The sequence below is a fragment of the Apteryx rowi genome, unplaced genomic scaffold (genome assembly GCF_003343035.1).
Source record: "Apteryx rowi isolate R43461 unplaced genomic scaffold, aptRow1 scaffold_403, whole genome shotgun sequence".
In the NCBI taxonomy this organism is placed as follows: Eukaryota; Metazoa; Chordata; class Aves; order Apterygiformes; family Apterygidae; genus Apteryx; species Apteryx rowi.
The window spans coordinates 404391-431653 of record NW_020450562.1 but is presented as its reverse complement, the minus strand read 5'-3'; the positions used below and the strand labels follow the sequence as shown (position 1 = coordinate 431653).

Below are 27263 nucleotides of genomic sequence, written 5' to 3'. Positions count from 1 at the left end.
GCAGGGCCGGGGCCGGCGGGCTGCGCGCCCCCAGCGCGGCCCTGGGCAGCGGGGGCGGCGGCGGGAGGGGAGCGGAAGCGCGGCGGGGGGGTTGCGGGCTCGGGGAGAGGCGGGCGAGGTCGGTGCCAGGCCCCGGGCCCGGCCGAGGGGGGTTCGGAGAGTGTCTGGAGGAGGAGACAAAATGGCGGCGCGCGGGGGGGGGGAGGCGGAGGGCGCCGGGCGCCATCTTGAATTAATCGTTCGGCGTAGCCAGTGTCTCGGCGCAGGCCGGGCCGGGCCGGAGGGGGGAGCCCCTGGCCCCGCTCATCGCAGCGCCGGGCCGCGGGCTCCGGAGAGGGAGAGCCCGTAGCCTCCCCACCCCCGCTTCTCCTCTCTCTCTTCTCCGCCTCTCCCTCCTCCCCTCCGCGGCGCCTGCCAGCCAGCGAGTCGCAGGGGAGCTCGGCGCTTTCCGGCCCGCGGCGGCTTCCTGTGCTGCAGCGCCAGGGCTGTCAGCGGTGCCCCCTTCTCCTGCGGCGCCTGGCCCGGCCCCGCCGCACGGCCGCTCTCCTCTGCCGCTGGGCCGCGCTGGTTTTCGGCTGTACCTGACGCGCTCCTTCGCCCGGCCGCCCTGCGAGAGGCGCAGTGCCCCCCTGGGGGACACCCCTTGGTACTGGGCTCCCCTCCGAGCATCTCCTCTCCTGCAGAGACTCCCAGCAGGGTGGCGCGTAGCTTTCAAAGGGACGCTCCGGGCTGGTTATTTCCCTAACTCAGGTTCTGTTAAAAACGAGCTTAGGTGTCACCTGATGCACAACATCTCTGTGAAATCTGGAGGAAGCCACTTTTTTTTTTTAACCTGTATCTGCAAATGCCCACACCACTGACCTACAACAAAAGAGAAAAAAAGACTGTAGTTTTTTTTTACTAAATCACAGTGAAAACAACAATACTAATTCTTCTGCCAAAACAGAGGGAGATGCATAATGAAATAAACAGCTAAATGATTACAGTCATATTTGTAACATTGTTTTTATTCTTCCATTTATTCATCTAATAATCTTGGGGGCTATTTCCCAGATAAGCATTAGATGTTACAGGAGTATAATTTTTAACCTTTCATGTGCGTGTGACTGAGAGTGTGTGTGTACATTGCATTCTCCATAAGTGGGTCATGCAGGGAGAGTTATTACACTGCAGCAGTAGTGTTCACTGAACCCATAGTTGTCTCATAACCACAGTGAAGCTTTGGGTAGCTCGGGGCTCTAACCCAATTGGGACATGCAGGGCGTGCTGCAATTTTTAATGTGATGTAGCAAGGCATGATGGGAGCTTGGTTGCAGTTGTACATTAGGTCGTCTTAGCGTAGGTAGGGGCTGGGGTTTGGACATGGGGAATTTTGCTGTTTATGCCTTGCTTTTTCTGGGGTGGGGCAGAGTTTTGCCGTGCAGTAATTTGCTTTATGCCTCTGTCCACAAATGAACAGATGTACTGTTCTTTCCTTAGCAGTAGACAAAGGAATTTCCTATGGATTTCTTTTTCATTAAGGTGGCTTTTCTGAGGTTTCTCCTTTTTATCGTTTCCTATATTGCCTTTTTTTGAGAGGGAACAGAGAAACTGACCATTTCTGTGGCGTATTAAAGCTTTTTCTTCTAAGTAGCTCCATTTTTAAAGTTGCCCTCTCTTCTTTAAAATATGGCAGCTCATCCATTTCTTCTTATTTCACCTTGATTACATTGGTAGGCCTGTTAAGTAAACTATTTGTAATGTGATAAGCTATTGAAATGTCTGCATTGCTTTTTTTTGACTGACTGACAAGATGAGATTTAGGGAAAATCCACCATTTTATTTTATAAAGTTACTTTATTGTATTGCTAATAGCTTAATACCATTTCATCTGCAAATATATATTTTCCTATGGGCCCTTCCACTTGAAAACATTGCCTTGACTTTCACAAAAGCAAAACCAAGCAAAAACTCTCAAGGCATGTACCTTGAATAAGCAGTTAAAATAGTCAATTTGTAAGAACTACTTTTACAGACTGAATTAGGTATATTTCAGTCATATTAATTCTAAATCTGTGTGAAGCTGACATAGGCCCAGAGCCAAGTAAAAGATGTAGGTGCTTAATTATCCTTTAGGAGATAGAAAACCTGGCGTTAAGGGCCTAGGCTTTTTCTGTTGTACCCAGTGGCAGTTAGGAGAACAGCTCCCAAATTCCCTAGATTTGAACCATGAGACATGTAGATTTGGCTGTTGAGAAGGACTAAGTGTAGGGACATGGCTGGGTACCTGCTTTTCTTCAAGAGTTTAGGTTCCCAAACCAGAAATGAAAATTGCTTCTGTCTGCTTTGGTGCCAGCACCTTCTCCTGAGGTAAGTGTCTACCAGAATTACTTGAAAGAACTAAGAGGAGTTCCTGCCCATCTTGAAACCTTGCAGGAAAATGAACTGCTGAAGTTGCCTCTTTGCCTTATATCGCAGAGTTTAAGGTATTTGCCAAAGAGTTTGAAGACCTGGGTTTGGTGTGGTGCTCACGGTGAGAAACTTTGATATTTCTCATGTCAGAGAACAGCGTCTTCATCACGAAGCTGCAGGTTGGTACAGCACCGTTGGGAATACCGTCCTTTGCATTGCTGAACCTGGACCACTGCGCTGATTCGCTGATCAGAACAAGCAGGAAGAAACACAGTATTTTCTCATCTACTGGTTAGAATGTTCAAATCCTGAAATGCTTTCAGGAAATTTTTAGGGGTTATTTTTTTTCCATCCATGGACAAATGCCCTGATGCCTTTTTGGATTGCAGATTTGGATTTGGGTACCTTTATCATTTGAGATGGTTTAGCTAAATCCTGGTTTAAATGCTTACCTCCTCTTTTAGTGCTCTTTCTGTAGCAAATTTCTCTCTGTGGGGGTTTCTGTGCCTAAGTGGAGGACTATTAAGGTCTTTATTGTCCTGCACAGCTATAGGGATTTGCATACATGAATCTGTTGGCACGATCAGTGCACAAAAGTGCGGGAAATCTTGTTGCAGAAGATAAGCATTCAGTGAAGAGGTTGGGTTTTTTTTTCTTCTGAACAAGTACCAAAGCGCAAGTCTATGGCGTTTTTAAGACTGGGTCTTGAAAACCTACTTGCCTGAGAAACTTCCTCAGTCAGTCTGTGCATAACATGAGGCTTCATTTTGCAAAATACTTTGTCTCTGTAGTTGAAAAGAGCACGCTAATACAGAGGAGGCAGTGCTGTTATGCTGCATGTGTGGTTGAAGGTCTGCGTTGTCACTCTTGGTGCTGGAGTCTTGATGAAGTTGCACCATCAGGAATGCTACAGAGAGCTGTCAATTTTAACAACTGTTGCTTACATTCTGGGCAGCAGTGAAAGTGGCAGCAATGGGATGGCATCAGCGGGCTTGTTCTGGAAACTGAGAAGTAATGGAGGTGGCTTCTGGGTCTTATAAGCAAAGAGGATGCAGAAATGGAGGATGAAGGAGAGCCTCCATAATAGAGACAGCAAGGAGTCTGAGGAAAGGATAGGATAGTAAAAATATATGCATGAATCATAAGAAGTAGGAATTTGTGGTGGAGTGGTGGCAGGTGGGTGATGAAAGCAGGAAATGGAAAAAATGAGTGCCACTTCCTTCAGGAGCTCCTGGTGTACTGACACTTCAAGCTGGTTGAGTTCCAGCTGATCAGAGGCTAGTGCTATGACTATAACCCTCACAAGCACAGTCAGAAACAGCATCTTGACTTTCCCCAGAAACCTGGAGAGTGAGTGCTAACTTCTTATGTGGGTGTTGCCTGAGGAGAGAAGAGATTTATTTCCACCAGTTTTTAATCCCCTCTGCCTCCTCCAAGAAAAATATCTGGATTGCTGATACAATCTTTGCTACAAAGTGACTTCTAAATTTATGAGCAGCGTAGTTTTGTGTGAATGATGGGAGTGCTCTGTAGTTACAAGGTGGGGGAAAGAGTAAATGAGTGAGTAATAAAGATAATGCAGATAAAGATACAAGAGCTTGGAGAAAAGCAACAGAAAAGAATAAACACTGAAAACAACACAGAAAAGATGACACTGAACAGGAAAGAAATTAGTAGTTGACTAGGTCTGTACTTAATAGGTAGAAATGAACAAATTTGGGCCTGATTAATTCTTGCTTAAATAGCTGTGTGAAACCTTGTTAGTCTGTTCTTGCTTCTCTGGCATGACAGAAGTTGATGTGCCATCAGTCAAGCTATAATCTTGTATCTGAGACTAAGAAACACTTTTCTTTTGCTCTTGATCTTGAAAAAGCATCTGCATCAATAGATGCTCCTGTTAATAGTGGATGCTTGACAGAAAAGCTTGGCATTCAGAATAACTATGAAATTATCTGTGTCCAGTTGGACACCACAATGATTTGTTAGCACAGCTGTCTTTAAAATCTAGGCTCTTCCCAACTGAACATCACACAAGAAGTAGGGAATCCCTTGGAAAAATACTACACAGCAGCTGTTTTCACTTTAGTTTAATTTCTGGTTATATTTCATCCTCAACTTTTAAAAATACATTTTTCTGATTTATAAATTAGGTGGTTAGCTGTAAAGAGTTGAGAAATTTGAGCTAGAAAGAAGGTGAAGTCTAGAAAATACTTACTACAGGTTATGGTTATAGTGTGTTTTGAAGTAGTTGATAATTTTTTCTTTTTCATGGAAATTATCCCTGTAAAGACTGAGTTGACATAATTTTTAAAAAGGTACGATTTATGGAAACCTTGAACAGAATCTTAATGCCTCCTCTGGGCCTGTTGTGATAGTATCACGGAAGTGGGGAGGTTCCTGCTCATCACTGTGAAAAGTGTTTATAGGAAGGAAAATCACTGAAGTCCATACCTTCCACTTACTTGTACAGTTCTTCCTATGAGCAGAAACATTCAGCAATATTCTGTTGCCTCTTGCTGGTTCAGCACTTGGGAAACTAGTTGGACTAAGTTCAAGGGACTAGTACAAGTTTATATGAGATCACATTTTAGCCAAATAGCCTGATCCTTATTATAATGCATATATATAAGCAGCAAAACTTAAACAGGAGTTGTAGCTTTTAGCAAGTATTTCAGCTTTGTGGTTTTGTTTCATTCTTTTCTTAAGAAGAGTAAAAGTCTTCAGTTGCTGTTACGCATTGAAGAAATGTTGACATTCTGTTAAATAATAGAAGTCTGGTAGAATTTGACATTTAGTACTTTCTGAGAACTGGTGGTATTTTTACTATAAAAGCAAATTGACAGTTTGTCTTGGGGCAGGTGGCTTTTAAATATTCATACATCTGAAATTCAGAAATCCATGATGTAATGTTCTGGAATTGGCTAACACTGATGATTTCAATCTCTGAAGTGACATAAGAGAAATAGTAATTTCCTCTGACTGTCCAAGTTTATGAACGTAGGGGACATCAAGAGTGGTATGCATTACTGTCTGTTAGTCATCTACTTTTAGCTTAAACTTCTCAAGCTTTCTTGATTTGAGAATGCTGTGTCCCCACCAACCAAAAAGACTTGAGTGTGAATGTGCCCAGGCTTTCCCTTAAAAACATTTTTCTTTGTAAGAATATAAGGAAATCACATTTTTCATATCCCTTTCTTGATCTCACACTCCTCTTGTTCAGGCCCTGGATGTTTGGTGCTACAGAGTAGTGTTTCTGGAATCCCAAGCAGAAGTACTCTGAAATCTGGGCCGTCTTACAGCCAAGAGGTGTTTTTTGTTGACTACCTTATGCCCAGAATTTCATCTTTTCATATGACGACTATTGTACAGGCAGAGATAGTCTTCTTAGTATGATAGTTACTAGTTAAATAACCTTTCTTCTTTACCTTCTACAGACACTGTGACTGATGAGAGTTAAAGGCCATGGATGAAGATGGGCTTGAATTGCAGCCACATGAGCCAAATGCGTTTTTTGATCCAACAGGTCTGTCAGGAGATAATACATAAATAAGTGTGTTCACATTAAATATTGTTGACTGCTTGTAGTTTATTTTGTCTTTACTTAAAGGTGTCAGTGATTTTGTATAAGGTGGTCACTTTCAATTTTTTGTTGGTTTTGTTACTCAGAGCAATATGAATGAGCTGATTCAGTGAAGTGTTAGTTGTTTGGATATTGGAGAAACTGCAGAATCACTTGTGTTCTAGTGCTTTATCAGCTACCCTGTATGTTTACCTATCTTAATTACTTGTATGCTATTATGATGGTTTTGCTAAATGGCTACCTAGTGTAAAAGTTGGAGTCAAATAGAAGTAATTTCAGTATTAAACACTTGAGTTAGTTTTATAATTTCAATGCTATTTTAATTATGTTTTTCAGGAGCTGATGCAGCCCACATGGATGGAGATCAGATTGTTGTGGAAGTACAGGAAACAGTATTTGTTTCAGATGTAGTGGACTCAGATATAACTGTGCATAATTTTGTTCCTGATGATCCAGATTCTGTAGTAATCCAAGATGTCATTGAGGATGTTGTTATCGAGGATGTTCAGTGCCCAGACATCATGGAGGAGCCAGATGTGTCTGAAACTGTCATTATTCCTGAACAAGTGCTGGACACAGATGTAGCCGAAGAGGTTTCTTTGGCTCATTGCACTGTCCCAGATGACGTTTTAGCTTCTGACATAACAGCGGAAGCAATGTCAATACCAGAACATGTACTGACAAGCGAGTCAATGCATGTACCTGAGGTTGGACATGTAGAACATGTAGTTCATGATAATGTTGAAGAGGCAGATATCGTCACTGACACTCTGGGAACAGATGTTGTTTCAGAAGAAGTCTTGGTGGCAGACTGTGCCTCAGAAGCAGTGATTGATGCCAATGGAATCCCTGTGGAACATCAAGATGATAAGGGCAACTGTGAAGATTACCTTATGATTTCCTGTAAGTGTCTGGGCAAAGCCATAAAAATTCTCGGGATATTGGCCTGGGTGGTGTTTGAAATAGCTGGGGAAGGGTTTATAACAATGCCCAAAATAGAGTTTCTGTATTATTTAATGAAACAAAAGTCTCACAAATATGTTCAAAAAAACTTTTTTTTTAGGAATGTGTAACAGCTAAAAGTTCTCATGAAACTAATGGAGAGGAATACTAGCAAATGCATGTCTGATTATAAATTATTTCTGTGGCATTTTATAGAATATGAACAAAAGAGTAAGAATTCCAGTAGGCTAAATGCTATATACTTAGAATGAACTGAAAGAAAATAAATATGGCATTGTTTGAACATACACGTATGTGCAGATTAGTAAGATTACTGCCAAGCTATTAAGAAAGCAGCAAAACTATTTCATGGAAAAGGGAGTCAAAAAACTTTTTTCGAAGTCTAAATGATATTTTGTTATCTTTGTCTTGTTTTTTGCTATACTTCCCCCACCCTCCCTTCCCATTTATAGTTAGATACCAGCAGTAATGTTTTTCTTTGCTATTAGGATGTGTTCTCTTTTTCTTGATTAAGCAAAGGATGTGAAGGAATGCTGCTAATAAAAAGAATAGGTATTGCTGCTCATAGCTGAGAAGCAACCTTAAATATCTTAATCTCCCTTCTCTTAGAAACAGTGGCACAATCCATCTGAATCATGATATTTTCAGAGACTTCAGGTGGGGAGTGGGGAAAGAACATAGCAAATCATCGGGCCTTTTTGTGCTAGGGATATCCATTTGTGCAAACTAGAACTTACTCTTAGCATATTATTTATTATAATGCTTACTCAATGCAACACCTAGGAACATCAGAGTGTCGCTGCTGGATGTTTGTTTGTCATAGAAATAGAAAAACTTTTTTAGGCTGGTTAGCTTGTTTAATTGCCATTTCAGATCACTTCAAGTTTGTCCAGCATTAAATGATGCCATTGATGAGGCATACTTGATGCTCTCTATCATTTAATTCCACTGTTACTTTTTTTTTTTTGGACGCTTCTTTTTAAATGTATTATAACTTGTTTTAATTTTATATTCTGTGCTTATGGATTTTAATGTTGCTTCTCCTTACCTAGGATCACTGCATTTCTTAATTTATCATCTCTTGAGTTCCTTGAGTAACCTTGTGCAGCCATGTTTTGAGTTTATATGAGGTACAGTTAATTCTCTATTATCTGGGAAAACAATGAAATGGGATAATGCAAAATATAAATAATACAAAATATTGTAAAATTAAGCTGCAAGAATATGCAGAGGTGAAATGGAGAGGAGATATCAGGGATGCTGCTGAGTGTGGAGCACAAACATCCCTGAAATAATAGTTATCCAAACCAGTACATGCCCTCTGTGCAGTACAATACAGTGCAAATGTAATTTTCTAATTTGAGACCCCAGGTAGTTCATATGAAAGCAGCTCAAATGCTTCTGCACTTGCAGCATAGTTAACAACAAAGTGGATAATCCACCCGTGGATAATTGAGACCTGACTGCGTAGGGGCTCTGCTGATGATCCTTCACTGATCCTTATCCTTGACAGTAGCACTTTAAGTTGCTGTTGCTCCTGCCCGTCTGCTCACTCTTCCCCTGCAGGTTATCATCCTAAAGCATGGACAACAGAGGGAGGCTTCTGGGGTTGCTGGCGTGTGAACATTTTACAAACTGGTGTCTGCATAAATTCAAGCAACGGGCGGCATAGATGCGTTAGATGTCCCGTTCAGCCATTGCCAGTGTAGCCTCTGATAGTGGGACAGACATGGATGAGGACAGAGTGTATTGGCAGATGCCATGTTGCATGATCCCTAAAATATGCGACAGCGAGGAAGACTTTGATGTATCTGTTGTCAGTAGGTGGTAACTGACAGAGAACATAGGAATTTAATGATTCAGTTATATTAGGATATTCTCCATTTTCAGTCACATATTTCTGCAGACATGTGAATTCCATACTTTATTTAATATTAAATGCTTCTTGATAGTCTTGCAAAGTACTTTCTTTAGCTTCAGAACCTTAAATAAGTCAGCACTTAAAACAATCATTTTGTTACAAAAAATGTCTTCTTTATTTGTGTTTAAATTATTAAGTGTGTGCTACAGTTCATTTTAAAGGGAAGTTCCCTATTACCACCTACTGTGTTTAAAGCCTGCCTAACAAGTTCTTCTGGTTTTGAAGTCAGAGGCTAGTACTTTCCCGTCAAGTAAAGACTGTCTTTCCAAATAGTCTCTCCGTTGTAGAGAAAACATTATTTGAATTCATTTCCATTTCTTTGCATTGGCAGTGTGTGTGTTTCTTGATCTTCTCTGTTGACTCTCTCTGTTCTTCAGTTCTACTTAGTAGTCAGTGGTTTTTAAAAGATAGTAACATCAACCCAGTTTTTGATTTTTCTTCTTAACCTGTAAGTTCATGCTTGATTCTGGCAGACCTCCTTGAATTGCTAGGGCAAATGTTGGAATAGAATTTTGCCTGCTGTTATAGTAGGCAAATGTTGCTGCTTCCCAGATCTGGGAATTTGACTGCATTCTTCAGAATGCTTTTTCCCATCTTCTTTTATCTTGTCACTTGAAAAGCAGGGATTAACACCGTTTTCCTTTTGTGGTCTTAGGTTTCTCAGTCTATATTCTGCAGTCATAGGCAAAATCCTTTGCTATCTTCTTCCTAACTTTTGGTTCTCTTTGTGTTTTCATTCCTGATGAATTGTGTCTACTTAGCTTTTTTAAAACAAGATCGTTTTCTTATTTTATCCTGTAAATACCTTTTTTGAAATTATTAAGTATATGTACTTCTCTTACGTTATATTTCTGCTTTCTTTCATGGTTTCAGACTTTCGTCTCTTCAAAGAGCACAACCCCCATGTGTTTCATTCTGTGACTTTCCTTCAAGAAACTCACTTACTATTTTAATACTTCTTTTTCCATTTCCATTTAATTTAGCCTCTATATTGCTATGTCTTTGTGTTTTCATTCCCAGGATAATGCTTCTTGACACAACTTACATCATCACTTATCTTTTGATGTGCTCACTTACCTCTTTTTTGGGTACTTTGCCTTTGCCCTCAAGCTGGCTTTTTGGTCTCTGGTAGATTTGGGACACTTATGCCAGAACTGAGTCAGGTATTTGTTCATTCAACAGAGGATGCAAACTGTTACTAATCAGTTGCTTGAAAGGATTCCGGGTTTGATAAATCATTTTTTTTTCACATAAGCTATAACAAATTAGTTCATGAGGATTCTCCATAAAATTTGGTCAGAAAAGGATAAATTGTCTTCTGGCACACACCAGTCCAAATTGGTTGGTGGTAAATTTTAAGGCTTGGAAAATCATTTCCCCCAAGTGAAACGGTAATGGTGAGATTAGTTAATTTTTTAGGAAAAAAAAAAAAAACAAAAACCAAATGTCATGGACTAATAGAGCAGAATAGTACCTTACAGCTAGTCATGTGGTGGGAATTAAGATTTTTGCTTGTCTGGTTTTATTCAGTTTGGCAAAGTAAGACATGTCCTTTGTCATGAAGTAGGCAAAAGGTTGCACTCTGGTGTACGCGTATTTAATTGCAGTAAAACTGATAAGGCACAGAGAAGAGTAGCCTCACAAAGTTTACGTTTCCCTTGTAACCTGCAGATTTCGGAAGTTATGTGATGTTTACAAATACAGGGGCTATGTTATGTCCATATCTTTGCTTTGAGTTAGAAATGTCTTTGTTTGTTGTATCTGAATTAACGCTTTTCATTGCAGGAGTCAGAACCTGGCATACTCAAAGAGATAAAATAATGATTACGTTGTTTCTTAGGTCTAGATGAAACATACCTTTCCTCATCCTTGGATAATATGTTTAAGTTGAAAGTGATGGACCTAATCAACAAAACCATAATGCTCATGCCTTCATTACTGCCATGCAGTAGACTTTTATGCAAGAAAACAAAAATGGTTTTATTTGCTTTTTTTAGCTTAAAGTTAAGTGCCCATCTCTTTTCCCTGGAAATTTCTACAGATGCAGCAAACCACGTTTTTCTTTCTGTGGGGTAGAACTTGCTGCCATGCTTTCTTTCTGACCATTAGACAAGTCCTGAGTAGGAGTGGTTGCAACTAAGGAAGCTCAGGGAGTTGACACGTCGGGTGAAGGGGACCAAGAGCTCCTTTGCTCTGAGTAGTGCCCCAGAGCTTTGTCTGTTTTGTGTGCTGGGGAAGGCAGAGCAATACGGCCAAGTGTTAGATACCAACTCAGAGCTAAGGAAATTCTGCCCTGAGGGGAGCTTCAGACACATGGGCTATACAGTTGCTCACGTGTGATGGCAATGGTATTAAAATTGAAATAGAACAGATTTATTTTCTCCCACAGGTTGGGAAACTTGCCTTGCCATTAACAAAATAACTGGGCAGTAAAATTAATTTTCTCAGTGGACTAGGAGTTCTCTGCTATCAGGTGAACTACAAGTAAAATGTATATATCACAGATACCTGAACAAAGTCCACTTGGGGAATACAGCATGCTTTTAATCTATTTTAGAGAAAACATGATAGTAAGCAGTGGCCTTTTTCATTAAGAATGGTTAAACAGGGCTGTTTCTTTTGTAAGCAGACAAGTATGTCACGATATGCATTTTGTTAGCAGTGGAGGGAATCGTTTGGGAACATAAAGGATGAAAAAATAGATGTTTTTTGTCTACTTGCTCCATATACAGATTTTGAGGTGTTAAATTCTGTTTTGACACCAGTTTTTCTTAAATATCTCTAAAAGAATTGTCTTAGTGTGATAGGTACTAATGAGCTGAGGTGCCTTAGTGCTAAAGTAAATTTTATCTTTTTTGTTCCTTTAATTTTCCTCATTTAATCCCATGTAAGGGAGAAACTGTAGGAGAAAAAAGCTTTTGAAAACCAATAGAAAATAAAGACAAGTACAAATCTTTGCGGTTTTCTAGTTAGAGGTAAAAGGCTGCAAGGCTACAAGATCTATATATGCTGAGCTATTAAATATTGGATATAAAAAGCTAAAGCCAATTTCTTGAGGAAAACTTCTGCATCATGGTTGAACAAATGACATACCATTTAAGCAGATGCACTATGCAGGATCTTGGACTACTGTTTATTTTCTGGTACAGGGAAAGTGGCTTGAGCTGGATTTTAAATATTGTTTTTATTATTATTGATGCATGGGGGCTTGCTTCCGTCCCAAGAATGCAGTTGGATGTATTTTCATAGGAGAGGAAAGATACAGGAGATAGTTATATTGCTTGGATGTTAAAAATTATGACATTATGTAAGTTGGTTACTTTAGATATAACATTTTCTGGAAAACAAATGCCGTTGTAATAGAATAAATATTAAACAAATGATCTGTTGTTAATAGCTTGTTTTTCTTTGCTTGACCCTTTATTCCTTCTTTTCTTATCTCTTGGACTCTTTTTGTTGTTTTCTCCCTATTGTAAATGGTGACTAGATAGGCTTTAAATAGGGATTGTGCCCTGTCTTTCACGTTGTGGGAACCTTTCTCATCTGTGCTTTTAATAAAAAAATCAAGCATTACCTTTATATGGAAATCATTATTATAATATTGGAAATACATACTTTTTTTTAGTTGTTTCTTACAGCTTGCAATATATAAAGAGCAGGCTCATCAATCAGTGAAATCTATGAAGAGCGTTAGCAAACTAGGCGTAGACTGCATTCTTGGAATTTATTTTACACAAAATGATGTCGTTTCTAATAATTTTTCTCTCTTTTTTTTTAACTTGGAGAATTAGTCTGAAGCTACCCTTTTACTCAAGCCACTAGCTAGTAGAGAAAACATAATAATATCATACATTTAGTTTCAGTTAATATCTAATTTATATACATGCACAATGTATGACAGCATTGGAAAAATGCCATTCTGATTTTTTTTTCTTGTATGTGACTTGTGATTAGTTTAATAACTGCTCAGTGTCTATACTAGAAAGGAAGTGGTCTCTTATAAACTTAACTAATACTTAAAAATACCTCTTTTTTTTTTTAATTTCAAAGAAGAAGAATGTAAAAAAAAATAGCAGTCATCCATGGGTGAGATAGGTATGCGTAGGATCCCTTGATGGGCTATGAATTTGAATGAAAAATTCAACCGTCATCAGAGTTTCAATTTCAACATTGATCAGTCATGTATTTATGAGTCTCATTCTCTCTGATTATGAGACTGTGATACATGGAAAATGCAGAAGCATAGGGGAAGTGTTAAACAGAAATGAAATTTCATAAATGCTACCAGAACATCAGTGAATCTGTATGGATAAATGCTTATTTAGTCACAGAACAAAATATCATGGAAATGGGGCTTTGCTTGAGAGAGAGACATTCTCTTTTGCCTTGTTTGTCTCTCCTTCTGGTTTTTATCTTCTTGTATTCCTTTTTCTTTTTCTTTCCACCCTACTTTTTTTCCTGCTGTTGCCTCTTTGCTACTGTACTGCTGATCATCTTACTTTGTCAAGCCCCTCAAGGACTTCCGTGTTTCAAGCATTGCCATCTGTCAGTGAAATTTTTTTCTTTCATACGGGGAAGGTTGGACTATTTCTGCATGTCTCTTTCACTACACTTTAATGGAACTGTTAAATAATATTTAAACTAAATAGCTGTTGCATTTTTAAAATGCTGTTGAGTGGAAAGGGAAGTTAAGGATAAACAAACTATAAATTGTATAATAAATCTTCTAAGTCATGTTGTTTAACAGATGACTTTGAACCTTGGAGAACTTCTATCTGTTGTTTTTAAAGAATAAATAGAGCGTATTTTTAAAATCTAGAATTCTTCTGTTTTACAGATATCATCAAGGGATAATTCCGTAGATAGATAATTTATCTGTTTTTGTTAGAAAAAACAAGCCCGTCTCATATGGTGCACATAGGTTTGGTGTGTTTTTTTATATTACTTCAGCTGTAATTTTTCTTCCTTGAGTCTGTTCCAGCAGCAGTTGAACTTGGTGGCAGAGTTTCCCTTTGGCTTCAGTGATATAAAATCAGTCTACACTGATTTGAAAGCCTTCCAAGTATACATGCGTGACACTGGAAACAGCCAAGTTAAAGGAGAACAACTGCATAAATCTAACATAGGAACCAAAGCGAGTTTAATTTTTTGTCAGAGTTCTAGTGACATTTGGTGTTTCATGCATATGCTAAGAAATTTATGAAAGTCAGTTCAATAACTGAATAGACCTACTGTGCAGCGCCATTGTTAATATGTTCCAAATAACATCTTAAGGTTTTTACTTTTGAAATGCTCTGGGATTCAGAAACAGCATATTATGTTGCACCTTGACGCAAAATCATTTTTTTTTAACACCATACTACTTGCAACTGGAAGCATTCTGTACGGTGGCCATTGATCATGAATTTGGAAAAATAGCATTAAATGCTTTTCTGCTGCTATTTTTCTGCTGAGAGTGATAGATTAACTTATTTCAGTGCTTCAGAATTTAATATGCTACTTCATATTTCTTTTTGACTAATGATATGTCATTGAGAAATTGTACTTGCATACAATTCTTTATGTTGATACATGAGACAAGATGTGGAAGTTTGATAAAAATACTTTATATAGTCATGATGGCAAGAAAATAATAGTAACACTTGAAGCTTTTTTAATTTGTTTTTTAGTAGATCTTAAAGTAAATAGTAAATAGTAGGTTTGCACAGTTAGTGAGTAGCAAAACTATGATTAGTTATTGGGGTAGTTTCATGAGTGCCAATAAAGTGAGCATACTACATTAAGTATTTTGTATATGGTAGGCATGGTAGTTTTAAAAAAAAATCTACAGTATTTATTGTACAGTTCTTACACTTCTTTTAGTATAAATTTTATGTCTGATTATCATGAATCAAAGTTATACATGGCTCTGAGGGAGACATAGCAGCCTCCAAAAGTAACTGAATAAACCGTAAAGTCAAAAATTTCAAGTATGTTGTCACGTTAAGAGTTCTTAAGTTAAATAAATTCAAGACTATGAGAAACTTCTGGGCTTTTGAAATTGGGAGATTCCCTGAAGGTCTTGAGATACTGGATTTGATTTTGCCAATGCATATTTAGTAATTTGTCTTGAAAGCCTATGTTTGGTAAAGTAAGATTGTGTGTGTGTGTGCAAGTGTAGTGTACTTCTTAAAAATCAGAAATGTGATGTTCCTTTTAAAGTTGTCATTAGCCATGTTTCTGTGGGAGGCCAAGACAAGTTGCAGCAATTCAATTTGAAGTTTGTTGTCAATGTACTTTTGAAAGGAAGAGAACAAAATTCAGCTGATAGCGAGGAGAGTATATAGGGCCATAGTATAAAATCCAGTGCAAGTCCCTTTCTGTAAGGGCACGATGAACGACGAGTTGAATAGGTTCACCCGTGCAGCAGTGTCAGGGCAGGGCTTTGGATCTTTGTTCCTTCCATCCCTTGGCTGTTGGGTGGATGAGAAAAGGCGGATGTTTCTCTTCCTGTAGTTTTCATTTCTAGTCAGCTGAAAAAGCAGTAATAACACTGCTTTGCAAGGAAGCAAGTCTTACTCTGTTCGGTGGAAATAGTACCTCTTGCATTAGAGACAGGGTTGAGCAGCAGGTAATGCTTCTGGAAAAATCAGTTAATAGATTGTTAGATGAGGAGGAGAAAGCAGTCAAAATTGAGAATGGGTGAAATTATGCCATAGAGTAAGTACTAATGTGCTATTTTCTTCCCACCATCTTGCTGCAGATCACTGTTTCCCCACTAGCCTTGTGTGGTGCGGTGCTTGTGCTTCTAGTTGTATGACTGCAGCACTCTTGCAGTTCCCTCTGAACTATGGCTTGAATTTATTTCTGTGTTTATTGTTGTTGTTTTCAAGGATATGAAAAAATATGGGTAGGTTCTTTATCACAATGTAATTTCAAACTGCTCTCAAATTTCAGTAATAAAGTAAATTGTCTTTCCTATCTGTTTGTTTATATATGATTGGATAATTATACTGACTTGTTTTTGTAGTGGATGATGCTGGTAAGATAGAACACGAAGGTTCTGCTGAAATTACCATGGAAGCAGAGTCAGAAAGCGGCTCTTGTAAAGTGGATGGCATTTGTCCAGAAGTCATCAAGGTCTATATATTCAAAGCAGATCCTGGAGAAGATGATTTAGGTAAAATATGCTCATTTTAGAATAYTCCAACCTGACATTTGAAATTTTGCATAATTAGAGACTGTGGATTCTTTCAAAAGTCAGCTGTAAAGAGCTATGGGTCCAAATGTTAAAGAATTATAAACTTTCAGTTTTCTGCAGTTTAGAATAGAATTTAGTCAAAGTACCTTAAAAATATTTCCTAATTCTTCCTAATTCTTCCTAATTAGGAGGCACAGTAGACATTGTGGAGAGCGAGCCAGAGAATGATCACGCAGTCGGATTACTTGATCAAAATAGCAGTATTCGTATTCCAAGGGAGAAAATGGTTTACATGACTGTAAATGATTCTCAGCATGAAGATGAAGATTTAAGTAAGTAGGTGGCTTTCATTTGGGGACAGGGATCTTCACTTTCAACAGTGCAGTGTTCTTATTAATTTTTTCTTGATTTCTTTTTCTCTTAGATGTTGCAGAAATAGCTGATGAGGTTTATATGGAAGTGATTGTAGGAGAGGAGGACGCGGCAGTGGCCCATGAACAGCAAATTGATGACACTGAAATTAAAACTTTTATGCCCATAGCTTGGGCGGCAGCTTATGGTAGGTAGTATTCAGACAGTGACACTGACTGTAGCAAAATGTCTGGGATTGCTTTTTTTTGGAGGATGGTGGAGTATTTGTGCTTTTGTGTGTGGGTTTTTTTTTAAAAGATTTTACATTAAGAATGGTTTCTCGGCATAATGAGCCTTAAAATTAAAAAGGGAAGAAGAGATGAGCTGTAAAGCAGGCTTCTTTTTGTTTCTATTTTAACAGGCTATTTCCTTCATATTTTCATGATGTTAGAAGGGGAAGTACACAAGCTTTCAGCTGAAAAATTGTATCTCAAGTATATCTGTCCTTCACAATTTTAGGACACAATAAGAGCTGGCTTGGGAATAAAACTGAATATTTATATTTTTTGAAAAATGGCAAATGGGAATGTTTAAGATTCAGCTAAACATTGAAACACTGACCCCTCCTTGATTTAAATGTGTTCTAGAAGGAATATATAATTATGTGTTTTCACACATGGAAATAATTAAAAAGAAGCCGAAGGGAGACATCCTAAAATTGTAGCAGGACCTTTGAGAATATTTCCAGCATTCAGAACTGTTTTCCTGAATCTTAGTACCTGGGCGCCAACTGGTGCACAAACTGATTTCCATAACTTGCATGAGCTGATAGAGCAAAATCTAGTTCTTAGAAATGTTTCTGTATTGTCCCTTCCTCCTAAACTTACTTTGGCTAAATGAAGCAGAAGAAATAGTTGAGTAAAGGACAATACTTCAGTATGTGTATGCATGACATGGATTGTGTCAAATGTCAGGGATGTGCTGTGAATGCAATAGGGGGCTGGAATCATGAAAGTAAGTCAAGGGAGAACAAGATTTCAGGAAGCTGGATGTGTTAAAAGTTGCTTAGGAGAAAAGTGAGAATGCACCTAGAGCATTATCTTTGGCCAAATGCTGGTGAGCAAAGTTTTAGTTGAGAGGAATGGGCAGAAGCCAGGTTGAGTGGGAATTCAAAATGAAATTAAGTGAACTCAAGACAGCAGTTGTAGACAGCAAGCTGAGTGATTTTGAAGAAGAATGAGAAAATTGTGCACGAATATTAAAAAAAGAGAGATGGAATTTAAAGTGGAATTTAAGAATACGGGAAACAGTAGAGTGATCGTATTGTCAGCAATAAAGCACCTAACATGTGAGGTGAGAGGTTAGGAGGAAAGGGAAGAAACAACGAAGCATGAAGGCATGAAATGACTGAGGTTTGTCACCTGCACTTCTCACAATTCTCCTCTGCTTAAAGAGGGTCTAAGAGCTGATACCAGTGGGATCTTAAAATGTGAAACCTGTGTTGCTGCTGTATTGTAGCAAAGCCCAGGTCCACTGTGTTTTACATTGCAGCATGTTTTGCAAATTTATTCTCGCGTTAGAAAATGTTTTAGGCCTGTTCTGCGTTACATTCCAGAAGGACTCTTCACGCACCTGTTGCAAACTATGCTTTCTGCGTGTGAGATGGGGAAGGGGTTTTGGGCATTCATGTCACTTGCCACATTTGCTGTTCAGCACTTTTGCTAGCATATGAATAGAGTTTTCAGGCTCTGCACGTGCCTGTTGATGGCTATGGTTCTTCTCACATTCGGTCATAAATATTTATTCTCTGCACTCTACAAAGGGAGCAGCTTTTGGGCATCTTGCATTTTCTTCCACTTTTGTCTTCATGTTTTATTTGCGCGCTCTTCTTTCACTAGGTGCTATTGCCTTCTCCTGATTCAAGTAAATACTTCTCCACAAAATTTGTTCTTAAAATTTACTTATGCGCTTAAATCACCAAAAGTAAAACAAATAGCCAATAAGTATCTTCCCAAGTATATAGATATTTACTTTTATATATTTACTTTTAATTCTTGTGTTTGTTTTACATCGCATGATACCATTTGTATGTGAGGCAAAGATGGTATTTCCCTCTTTGTGTTATACAATACTGTACATACTCTTTGTTTCCAATATAAATAACTTGTAAATGTTAAAATACTGATGCACAAACAGTATGTTGGATGCTTTGTATGCAAATTTGTGGCTGTTCAGAATGACTCATTGTTCACAGTTCCAGTTCTGAAACTCAGTGAGTGAGGAACTTCAGTCAGGTGATTTCGGATGTCTGGAAGTGAATGGGAGCTCACACATTAATGGATATATCAGGGCTGAGTAGAAAATCAGGCACAATAAGTACTGTGACGTGCTTGTGTTTACTGACATGAAACATTTTGGGCATAGTTAGTAACCAAAGAAATAGAAAAGAATCCTGCATTCGAAGGAGAACTTTTTGGGAAATGGAAATCTGTTTACTCCTGTAAATCGTGTAGGGCTTTAATCTAACAAAGCCAACACTTCCAGGTTCATAATGCCAAACAATTCATAAATTACATACAGAGCAGTTTTGCAGCTCATCCTGTATGTTATTATGGTTTGATTAAATGTCAACCTAATACTTCATCTTGCCATTTTTTTAATTACCGTTGTAGAGTTTGAGGTTCAAATAATATGTGGAGTGATGACAGCAGGTAACTTTTTAACTTATCTTTTTAGGTAATAATAATGATGGGATTGAAAGTCGGAACGGCACTGCAAGTGCTCTTTTGCACATAGATGAGTCAGCTGGACTTGGGAGACTGGCTAAGCAAAAACCAAAGAAAAAAAGGAGACCTGAGTCTAGACAGTATCAAACAGGTGAGTATTTAGTAGCTGTCTACTCTGGTTTGTATAGGTACTTATCTGTAAACAATTGTATTTTGTTGATAGGTTGTGCAATGTCATATAGAAAAGAACGATTATTTTGCTTGATTATTTATTTATTCCTCACACACAAAGAGGAATTATTTTGTTGGCAACACTTTTACCTCATAGACAAGTGCATATTTTATTGTAAATTTTTTAAAGACATAGTAGGTTTGTGGTTTTTGGGGGGGGGGGGGGGGGGGGGAGAGATTTGGCATCAGAGCTTCCAGTAGAGGGGAAACTCTGCCATAGAAAGAACAGTATCATAGCAAAAGGTTAAAGGCCTATAAACTTAATTTCCTACACTAATTTTAATATAACTTTTTAAAAGCTGATGTTAGACAACTAAACAGTGTTGAATAATAGTGCTTTGAAAAAACCCTTTTTGTCTTTATTGAGAATATAGAAAACAAACTTAATACATTGCATTATATCAACTCAATAAGTAACTGGAAAGTCTGAACTTTGCATGTTATGTTAGGTAGTGTAAATTCTATGCCCTTTTTTGTTTTACTTGTGAAATAAATTATCTTCAGGTTCATTCCAGTGTTCGTTCTTGCCTCTGTAAGAACAGATAGGCTATTCTGGCATTATTTGATTTCTACTGCTACTGCATTATGGTCTGAATAATTTATTTGGTCTGATAAAGCTGAAAAAGCACATGACTGTTTGTTTTAGTAGCCTTGACTTAAGTTATACTAGAAGTTCCTTTCCCAAATTGTGACTTGACTGTAGGAATTCTGTTTTCTCTAACTCTCAGTTAGTAAACCAGGCAAATTTTATCCTTGAAGCTTGCTTTTTGTATTTCCAGCTACCTAGTAAGTTCTCTTTCTAAAACATTTTTGGAAAAGAGAGTGTTTGAGCATGCCTAGACAAATTCAGGATAAACAAATTCAGGCTGATGGATCAGTGCAAAAGAACAACTTCCAAAGCTTTGAGGTGTCCTCATATGAAACACGTTCTCCCTGACTCCTACTTGAATCTCTCTTCTGATCGTAATGGCGACAGATGGCACAAGGAGGAGGTGTTAGTTTGGGGGCATGTGAATTGTAGTCAGTGGTAGGTGATTAAACTGCCAGATTAAACTTCATCTACCAATTCACAGAAAGCAGATGAAGATTATGTGATATACTTACTATATTATGCTCAATATAACACGTTGGGTTCTGTTCTTTGCACCAGCATCAGTTTCTGCATGTATTTAATGTGTGAACTCAGTCAGAATGCATTAAAATAGAAATATTGGAGGGGAAAAACATCTGCATACTACTTTGGTTTTCTGCATCTAAAATGGATAGTTTCTTTTTCTCTCTTGATAATAATAATTAATGAAAACAGTAATTCTGTCAATTTCTTACACCTAACCCAGTAACGAGCTTGATTATTACACAGCAAAGTATGTGTCTGTGCCTTTATATGATGAGTAGAATCAATTCATTTTCTTAACGTTGAATTAAAATTCTGTTATGATAGCTTGCTGTTTCAGGTTGTTATATTCACAGATTGTGTCATATCATTTCCTTCTCTGATTAAAATTATAGTTTCTAATTAAAAGACAATATTTAAAGACTCTTAGAAGTTTAATAACTGTTAAGTTGAATTTTTACAAATTCCTTTAATATAATTCATGTGACATTTTTTTTATTTGGAGAGGCACACATCCTGCTGAATGTTTCTCGCTTCACAGTACTGCCAAATGCAGAAGTTCTGAAACTGCAGCTGTTAACATTGTAAAACTGACTAGCGATTCTGTTTAATAAATATAGGAAAGTTGCATTTAATGATACATACAAACTTGATCTTATTTAACAGTTCAGCTTATTGTTAAGGTTAAGATATGAAATGTATTGAAGTGTAATATTTATCAAGTGTTCTGTTGTTTTTCAGCAATAATTATTGGTCCCGATGGTCATCCGTTGACGGTCTACCCCTGCATGATTTGTGGAAAGAAATTTAAATCTAGAGGTTTCTTGAAAAGGCACATGAAAAACCACCCGGAGCACCTTCTTACTAAGAAGAAATATAGATGCACAGACTGTGATTACACTACGAATAAAAAAATAAGTTTACATAACCACTTGGAGAGTCATAAGCTGACCAACAAAACGGAAAAGCTTATTGAGTGTGATGAGTTTGGGAAAAGCTTCTCTCATGCAGGAGCTTTATTTACTCACAAAATGGTGCACAGGGACAAAGGAGTTAATAAAATGCACAAGTGCAAATTCTGCGATTATGAGACAGCAGAACAAGGATTACTGAGTCGTCACCTTTTAGCTGTCCACAGCAAGAACTTTCCTCATATTTGTGTAGAGTGTGGCAAGGGATTTCGTCATCCGTCGGAGCTCAAGAAGCACATGCGAATCCACACTGGTGAAAAACCATACCAGTGCCAATATTGTGAATACCGATCTGCCGACTCTTCTAACTTGAAAACTCATGTAAAGACTAAACATAGTAAGGAAATGCCATTCAAGTGTGATATTTGTTTCCAGACTTTTTCAGATACCAAAGAGCTACAGCAGCATACGCTTATGCATCAAGAAAGTAAAACACATCAGTGTTTGCATTGTGACCATAAGAGCTCAAACTCAAGCGATCTGAAACGACACATAATTTCAGTCCACACAAAAGACTATCCTCATAAGTGCGATATGTGTGATAAAGGCTTTCACAGGCCTTCGGAACTGAAAAAACATGTGGCAGCTCACAAGGGTAAAAAATTGCACCAATGCAGACATTGTGACTTTAAGATTGCAGATCCGTTTATTCTGAGTCGCCACATACTCTCAGTTCACACAAAGGATCTTCCATTCAGGTGCAAGAGATGTAGAAAGGGCTTTAGGCAACAAAATGAGCTGAAAAAACACATGAAAACACACAGCGGCAGAAAAGTTTATCAATGTGAGTACTGTGAGTATAGCACTACAGATGCCTCAGGCTTCAAACGGCATGTTATTTCCATTCATACAAAAGACTACCCTCACCGTTGTGAGTATTGCAAGAAAGGTTTCCGAAGGCCTTCAGAGAAGAACCAGCACATAATGCGGCATCATAAAGATGTTGGGCTGCCTTAAAGTCTCTTTCACAGACTTACGGCTGGAATTATAAAGGAATTTTGCCTTTCAGGCAGTTAGCTTATTTTAAAGCCAATCACCTGCGATCACACACAAAAAAAAAACAACAAAAAAACATACTGTGCATTTGATTTGTTGCTGTATAAAAATAGGATTATTGCTTCTAGTTGACTTTTATACCTTTTGTTCAATAGCGTGTTCGGAATTCTATTCAGTTTGTTTAATAAATGAAGAAAAGATGGCAACAATAAAGTTGCATTTAATAAAGTAAACCCTGTCTCATACTGAATTTTTCAACCGTAATAGTTTATTTATATATATTTATCTTACTGACCTCGTTGATACTCACAGTGTCCATGTTAATGCAGTTTTGTCGTGAGTTTAAAAAATACGAAATTTCTTTTGATAAAATTGTCCGAGGTGTGTATAAAATGGGGAATTGTGATGTTGAAGATACAGTCACTAGGGCCCACCTAATTGTCTTCTTGTGACTATACAGACTTTGTGGCAGGTTAACTATTTTACATTTGAGGAGTTACACATCTAACATTGAAAAAAGCTATTCTGCATTTTAATTCAGGTTTCAAAGGTAAAAATTAAAAAAAAAACAATGGTTTGGGGCATTTGTTATCTTTCTTTCCTTTGGAAGATTTAAAAATATGCTCAGATATTATGTTTATTATTCTGTGCTTCTTTGTCTTTGAAAGGTTGTGTGCTACAAATTAGTTGCTTTTTTCAATTTACTGCTGACTTAATGTTGGAAACATGAAATATTGCTGTTCCATTTGCAGAGTTGGTAGATTACAACTGTTTGTACATGCAGGTAAATGTACTTCAAATTTAATGGTTTTATGTATATTAATATTTCTTCGAAAGAGCAGTATGTGGGTCAAGTCACATTTTTATTGTAAATTGATATGAAATAAAATTTAAGACCAAGAGGTGCCTCGATTTTGGAAATTAGATACTTACAGTGAGAGCTTCAGGTGGGAACGGAGTGGAGCAGATAGGTTCATAAGGAATAGAGATGTTTTTATGGAGGTATCCTTAATAAGAAAAGTAACTTGTGACAGTAACAGAACTGTTTCTAAATTGAATGTTTTTCCTGAGCCATTAGCAGCTGCATTAAGCTGCTGTTTATTAATTAGTACAGTATCCAGAATTAACCCAGTTCTTTTCATCTGCTTATAAACAGCTGGGAGAACATTACGATTATTACATGCAATTTTGCCACCTGAAGATTATTATAAACGAGCACTCCGCCGTTTGCTAATAGCCGTATAAATGTAAGAAGCATGAAGTCATGTATCGTGGCAACAAATGTCGAAATGCTGTTGTTACCTGGCGGAGTTCAGGGCCCAGTGCCACTGCCCTTCCTCAAATTCCCACCGACGCCACTGGCTCACTCGGGACTTCAGAATTTGGACCCGACTGTAACTAGCAGATTTGGGTAGACTGTAGCCGATAATGCCGTCACCCAGTGGGAGATGCCTTACGCTCAGTGGCACGGTTCGCTGAGGGAGCAGGTTCAGAGCCTGACCCAGTGTTCGCCCTAGTTTCCAGGCAGGTCAACTTCCCGCTGAAATGCAACAGGAATTGAAGTAATGGTTGCAGGTTTGGGGTCATAAAGGGACAAAAGTTTCCTTTCAGCCGTTCATCTTCTGAACAGTTTGTATTCTGTTGTTACTGAGACCTATCGCTCAGTCCTTTTGTTTCACTGTAAGCCCAAATACTTGTGTTTAATTTGAATTCTTCAGTTCAGGCGCGTCTAATGCCGTGTCATTATCTTTCTCTGTTGTATAATGTTTTTTTTCTCTTGATGCCTGTTTGTCAATGCCGCCAGACTTGTCCAGTGTGCTCTTGTGTAATACTGGTGGTAGCAGGCTGTGAGCCTTGACTGTAACGCGTGAGTGAGGCGTGCTGCTCTGCGCCTTCGTTGAAATCCCCAGCGAAGTCGGTGGAGTTTCTGCGTGGCCCTAGCTGTCTGCCCGCTGCCTCCTGATTGCCAAATCAGATGCATTAAAAATGCAACAGATATTTTCCATTCAAATCTTGCAAAATATATCTTTGTTTGACTTTATGCCCCTCTTACCTTCAAGCTTTTTGTAACTGGAAACCTAGAAATGTACCAAATTTGCATAGATCCCCATAATATTGCTGAGGATGTTAGCCATTTTGAACTTTATTTTTTTAAATAAGCTGAAAGACAAAGAACACAATTTTACACATTTTCTTCCTCTTGCATAGCCTGGAATCATACACATCCCTTTTTTTTTTTTTTTTTTTTAGTACAATGTTGAAACTTTTTTTTTAATAATTAAGGGTTTGGTCAAGTGGATTTTGTAAAATGTATTTGTCTGTATAAAGAGAAAATGAAATTATAGTTATTGTTAATGTACTGACATTAGTTACAGTTAGTTTTAATTCTTAAATAATTTGATTAGCAAATGCTATAAAATGGATGTTTCAGTTTAATGTTTTAAAAAAGGTACAGATTTTTACAAGGACATAATATAAATTATTGTTCTGTAGAAAATACCCTGTTAAATATTGTATACGTCCTGCCCTCTGTACACTTTGTAAAAAAGACAAAAGAAAAAACAAAATACATAGAATCATATAGGGATGTGTGACATTATTGTAATTGTGTACTTGATAATAACGTGAAAAAATAAAAATCAAAATATTTTCCTGTTAATGAACGTTTAGTCTATTTGATGCCAGTACTGAGATTAAGTGTTGTTCTTAGGGATACATTCATCTTTAATGCACTTTAGCTCATTTTTCTACTTCCCATTTTTCAGCTCATTTTGTACAGTACTAGGATACAAGTGATTAAATCCTTTGTTTGGTGAAACAAATTTACTAATAAGTCGACAACAGTGAAAGATGGGATTTACTTCAGCATAGATGACAGCTCTTCGAAATCCATTCAAATGTCTGCTTTTCTATTAAAGGATGAATGTCTGTTAAACTTTTTATAACGCCTTAATCTTTTTCAGCAAGATGTGGTTACCTACTAAGTGCTACTACACTGACCAAAAAAGAAATCCAGAGTCAAATAAGGTGTCGCTGGAACTAATCGAATAAAGCACCTTTCCTCGAGCCTGCTCGGCTGGCGGGTGGGCGGGCAAGCCCCGCCGGGAGCCTCGGGGCTGGCCGCTCGCAGGTGCTCGCCCCGCTTCGGCCACGCTGGGCACCTCGCGCGAGGAGCCACAGAGGCAGGCTCTCACTGGGTCTCCGTGCGGGGTCCCTCACGGCGCCCCAGATGGGGTTATGGAYGGTGAACCGGCTTCTCCCGCTGCTCTAGTGAGGCTTCAGCCTAGGTAGTTGCACAGTGCCTGTGGGAACTTGGCTGGCAGCGGTGCATCCAGAGCAGGTCACACCACTTTAGTAGTACCGAACGTCAACCCATTCCCCCATTAACCTTGTCGCAGAGCTGCTCTTGGGTGTTGCTGCCCCGCTGATGTCTGAGAAGCGAGGAGGTGAGATGTGGAGGTGCTGTGTCTGCTGTCCCAGATGTCTTCAGCATACTTAGGCCAATTGGTTTGCGCCAGCATGACACCTGTAGGAAACGTGTACTTGTTCGCTCCTAATCTCAGTTCACGATGCAGTGAGACGCGCGTTGGGCAACTATTCGTAATAAGAAGCTGTCGCTGCAAGCCGCCAGCAAGCTGCTTTGGTGTGTTTTGTTTCCTTGTTTTTGCCATCTACCTGGTGGTCCTCAGCCGGTCATCTCAAAATTGCATGTTGAGTCAGAGTTACGCTGGGCACTGGAGAATAAATAAATCTATTTCTGGCTGCTGTTAGAAGACAGGAACAGGGATCAGCCATTCTCACTCATGTCGACTAGTGAATTCTCCCCTCCTGTTGGATTTACTCAGCTGTGAAACCCTCGCTGCTTCTCTGCCACTACTGAAGTATTTCCAAGTCACTCAGGTGCCTGCAGCTCCGCTTGGGGGATGTCTCCCTGATTAATCCATGGTAGCAAAGGCAGGCACTGAGTGTGGCGAGATGGAAAAGCGTGGATGCCAATTTAAGAGTTCTTTGAAAGCCTTATTTGTGAGCCAAAAAGCTCTCCCACTAATTAGGGAAATAAGAAGCTGGCTAACAGCTCACTGTGGTCCACTGGTTTATTGAAGGTAGTTATTAAAATTAAATAATACATAATAGGAAACACAGCCAAGTAGCAATTAATATGTTAACAGTTAGGTAGAAAACTGATCAAGGAGTGGCTGGAAGCTGATACACAGGTCAATAAAGTGGTCAGGAGCAAAGAATTAGCTGTTGTTCTTAATTTCAGAAAACGCAGACAGGCTATAAACTTATTGCCAGGTGGAGAAATTTGGGGGCAGTTGGTTTTTTTAAGTGAGGATTCAGAAAAGGCAAAAGTTTCAATATTTTTTTTTCTTTTCTAAAAGGAGAAGCATTTTGTATCAAATGAAGCTGGGGATGTTTTTTCCAGACCAGAGGTAATCAAGAATGCGATTAATTTCTGTAAGTGATAAGCATTTTAAAAACTGCGAGCACAAATACCTTGTACATGAAAGGGTTGAGAGGCCACGTAGCCTATAGGGATTTGTAATATTTGTTGGAATCCCAAAGAAACTCCATGAATTTGGAAAAGCGTTACCATTGTATCGAAGACAATGCTTGGTGAACCATCTTGTCACGAGTTCAGGCAAAACGGGAATCAAGAGTAACGGAATAAAGAATTAGTGGCCTCAGGAATAAGTAAACAACGTAAAGGGGACAGAGAAAGAGGTAATCACAAAGAAATACATCCTATGTTATAGATGCAAGCGAAGTGCCTCGCTTGGTAGCACAGCAGTGGCTGGCTGGACCGTCCTGGCGCCGAAGCCTAGGCACCCGGTGGCC

The 27263-nt window shown here is 38.6% G+C and overlaps 1 protein-coding gene across 4 annotated transcripts; it reads left to right on the top strand.

Annotated features, from left to right (window-relative positions):
- The first annotated feature begins 160 nt into the window (after positions 1–160).
- ZFX (zinc finger protein X-linked) lies at positions 161–22674 on the top strand. Of its 4 annotated transcripts, none has more exons than XM_026075399.1 (8): positions 161–2349; positions 2458–5914; positions 6308–6874; positions 15865–16014; positions 16224–16367; positions 16460–16594; positions 19123–19263; positions 21199–22674. In XM_026075399.1, the coding sequence occupies exons 2-8, from the start codon at positions 5854–5856 to the stop codon at positions 22383–22385; spliced, it is 2385 nt and encodes a 794-aa protein (XP_025931184.1). In that variant the 5' UTR covers positions 161–2349; positions 2458–5853; the 3' UTR covers positions 22386–22674. The 4 variants fall into 4 exon arrangements, with proteins under 4 accessions (XP_025931184.1, XP_025931186.1, XP_025931185.1 ...); XM_026075401.1 differs by having other exon boundaries at positions 161–2570; positions 5826–5914; XM_026075400.1 differs by having other exon boundaries at positions 161–2682; positions 5826–5914.
- Positions 22675–27263: the final 4589 nt, after the last annotated feature.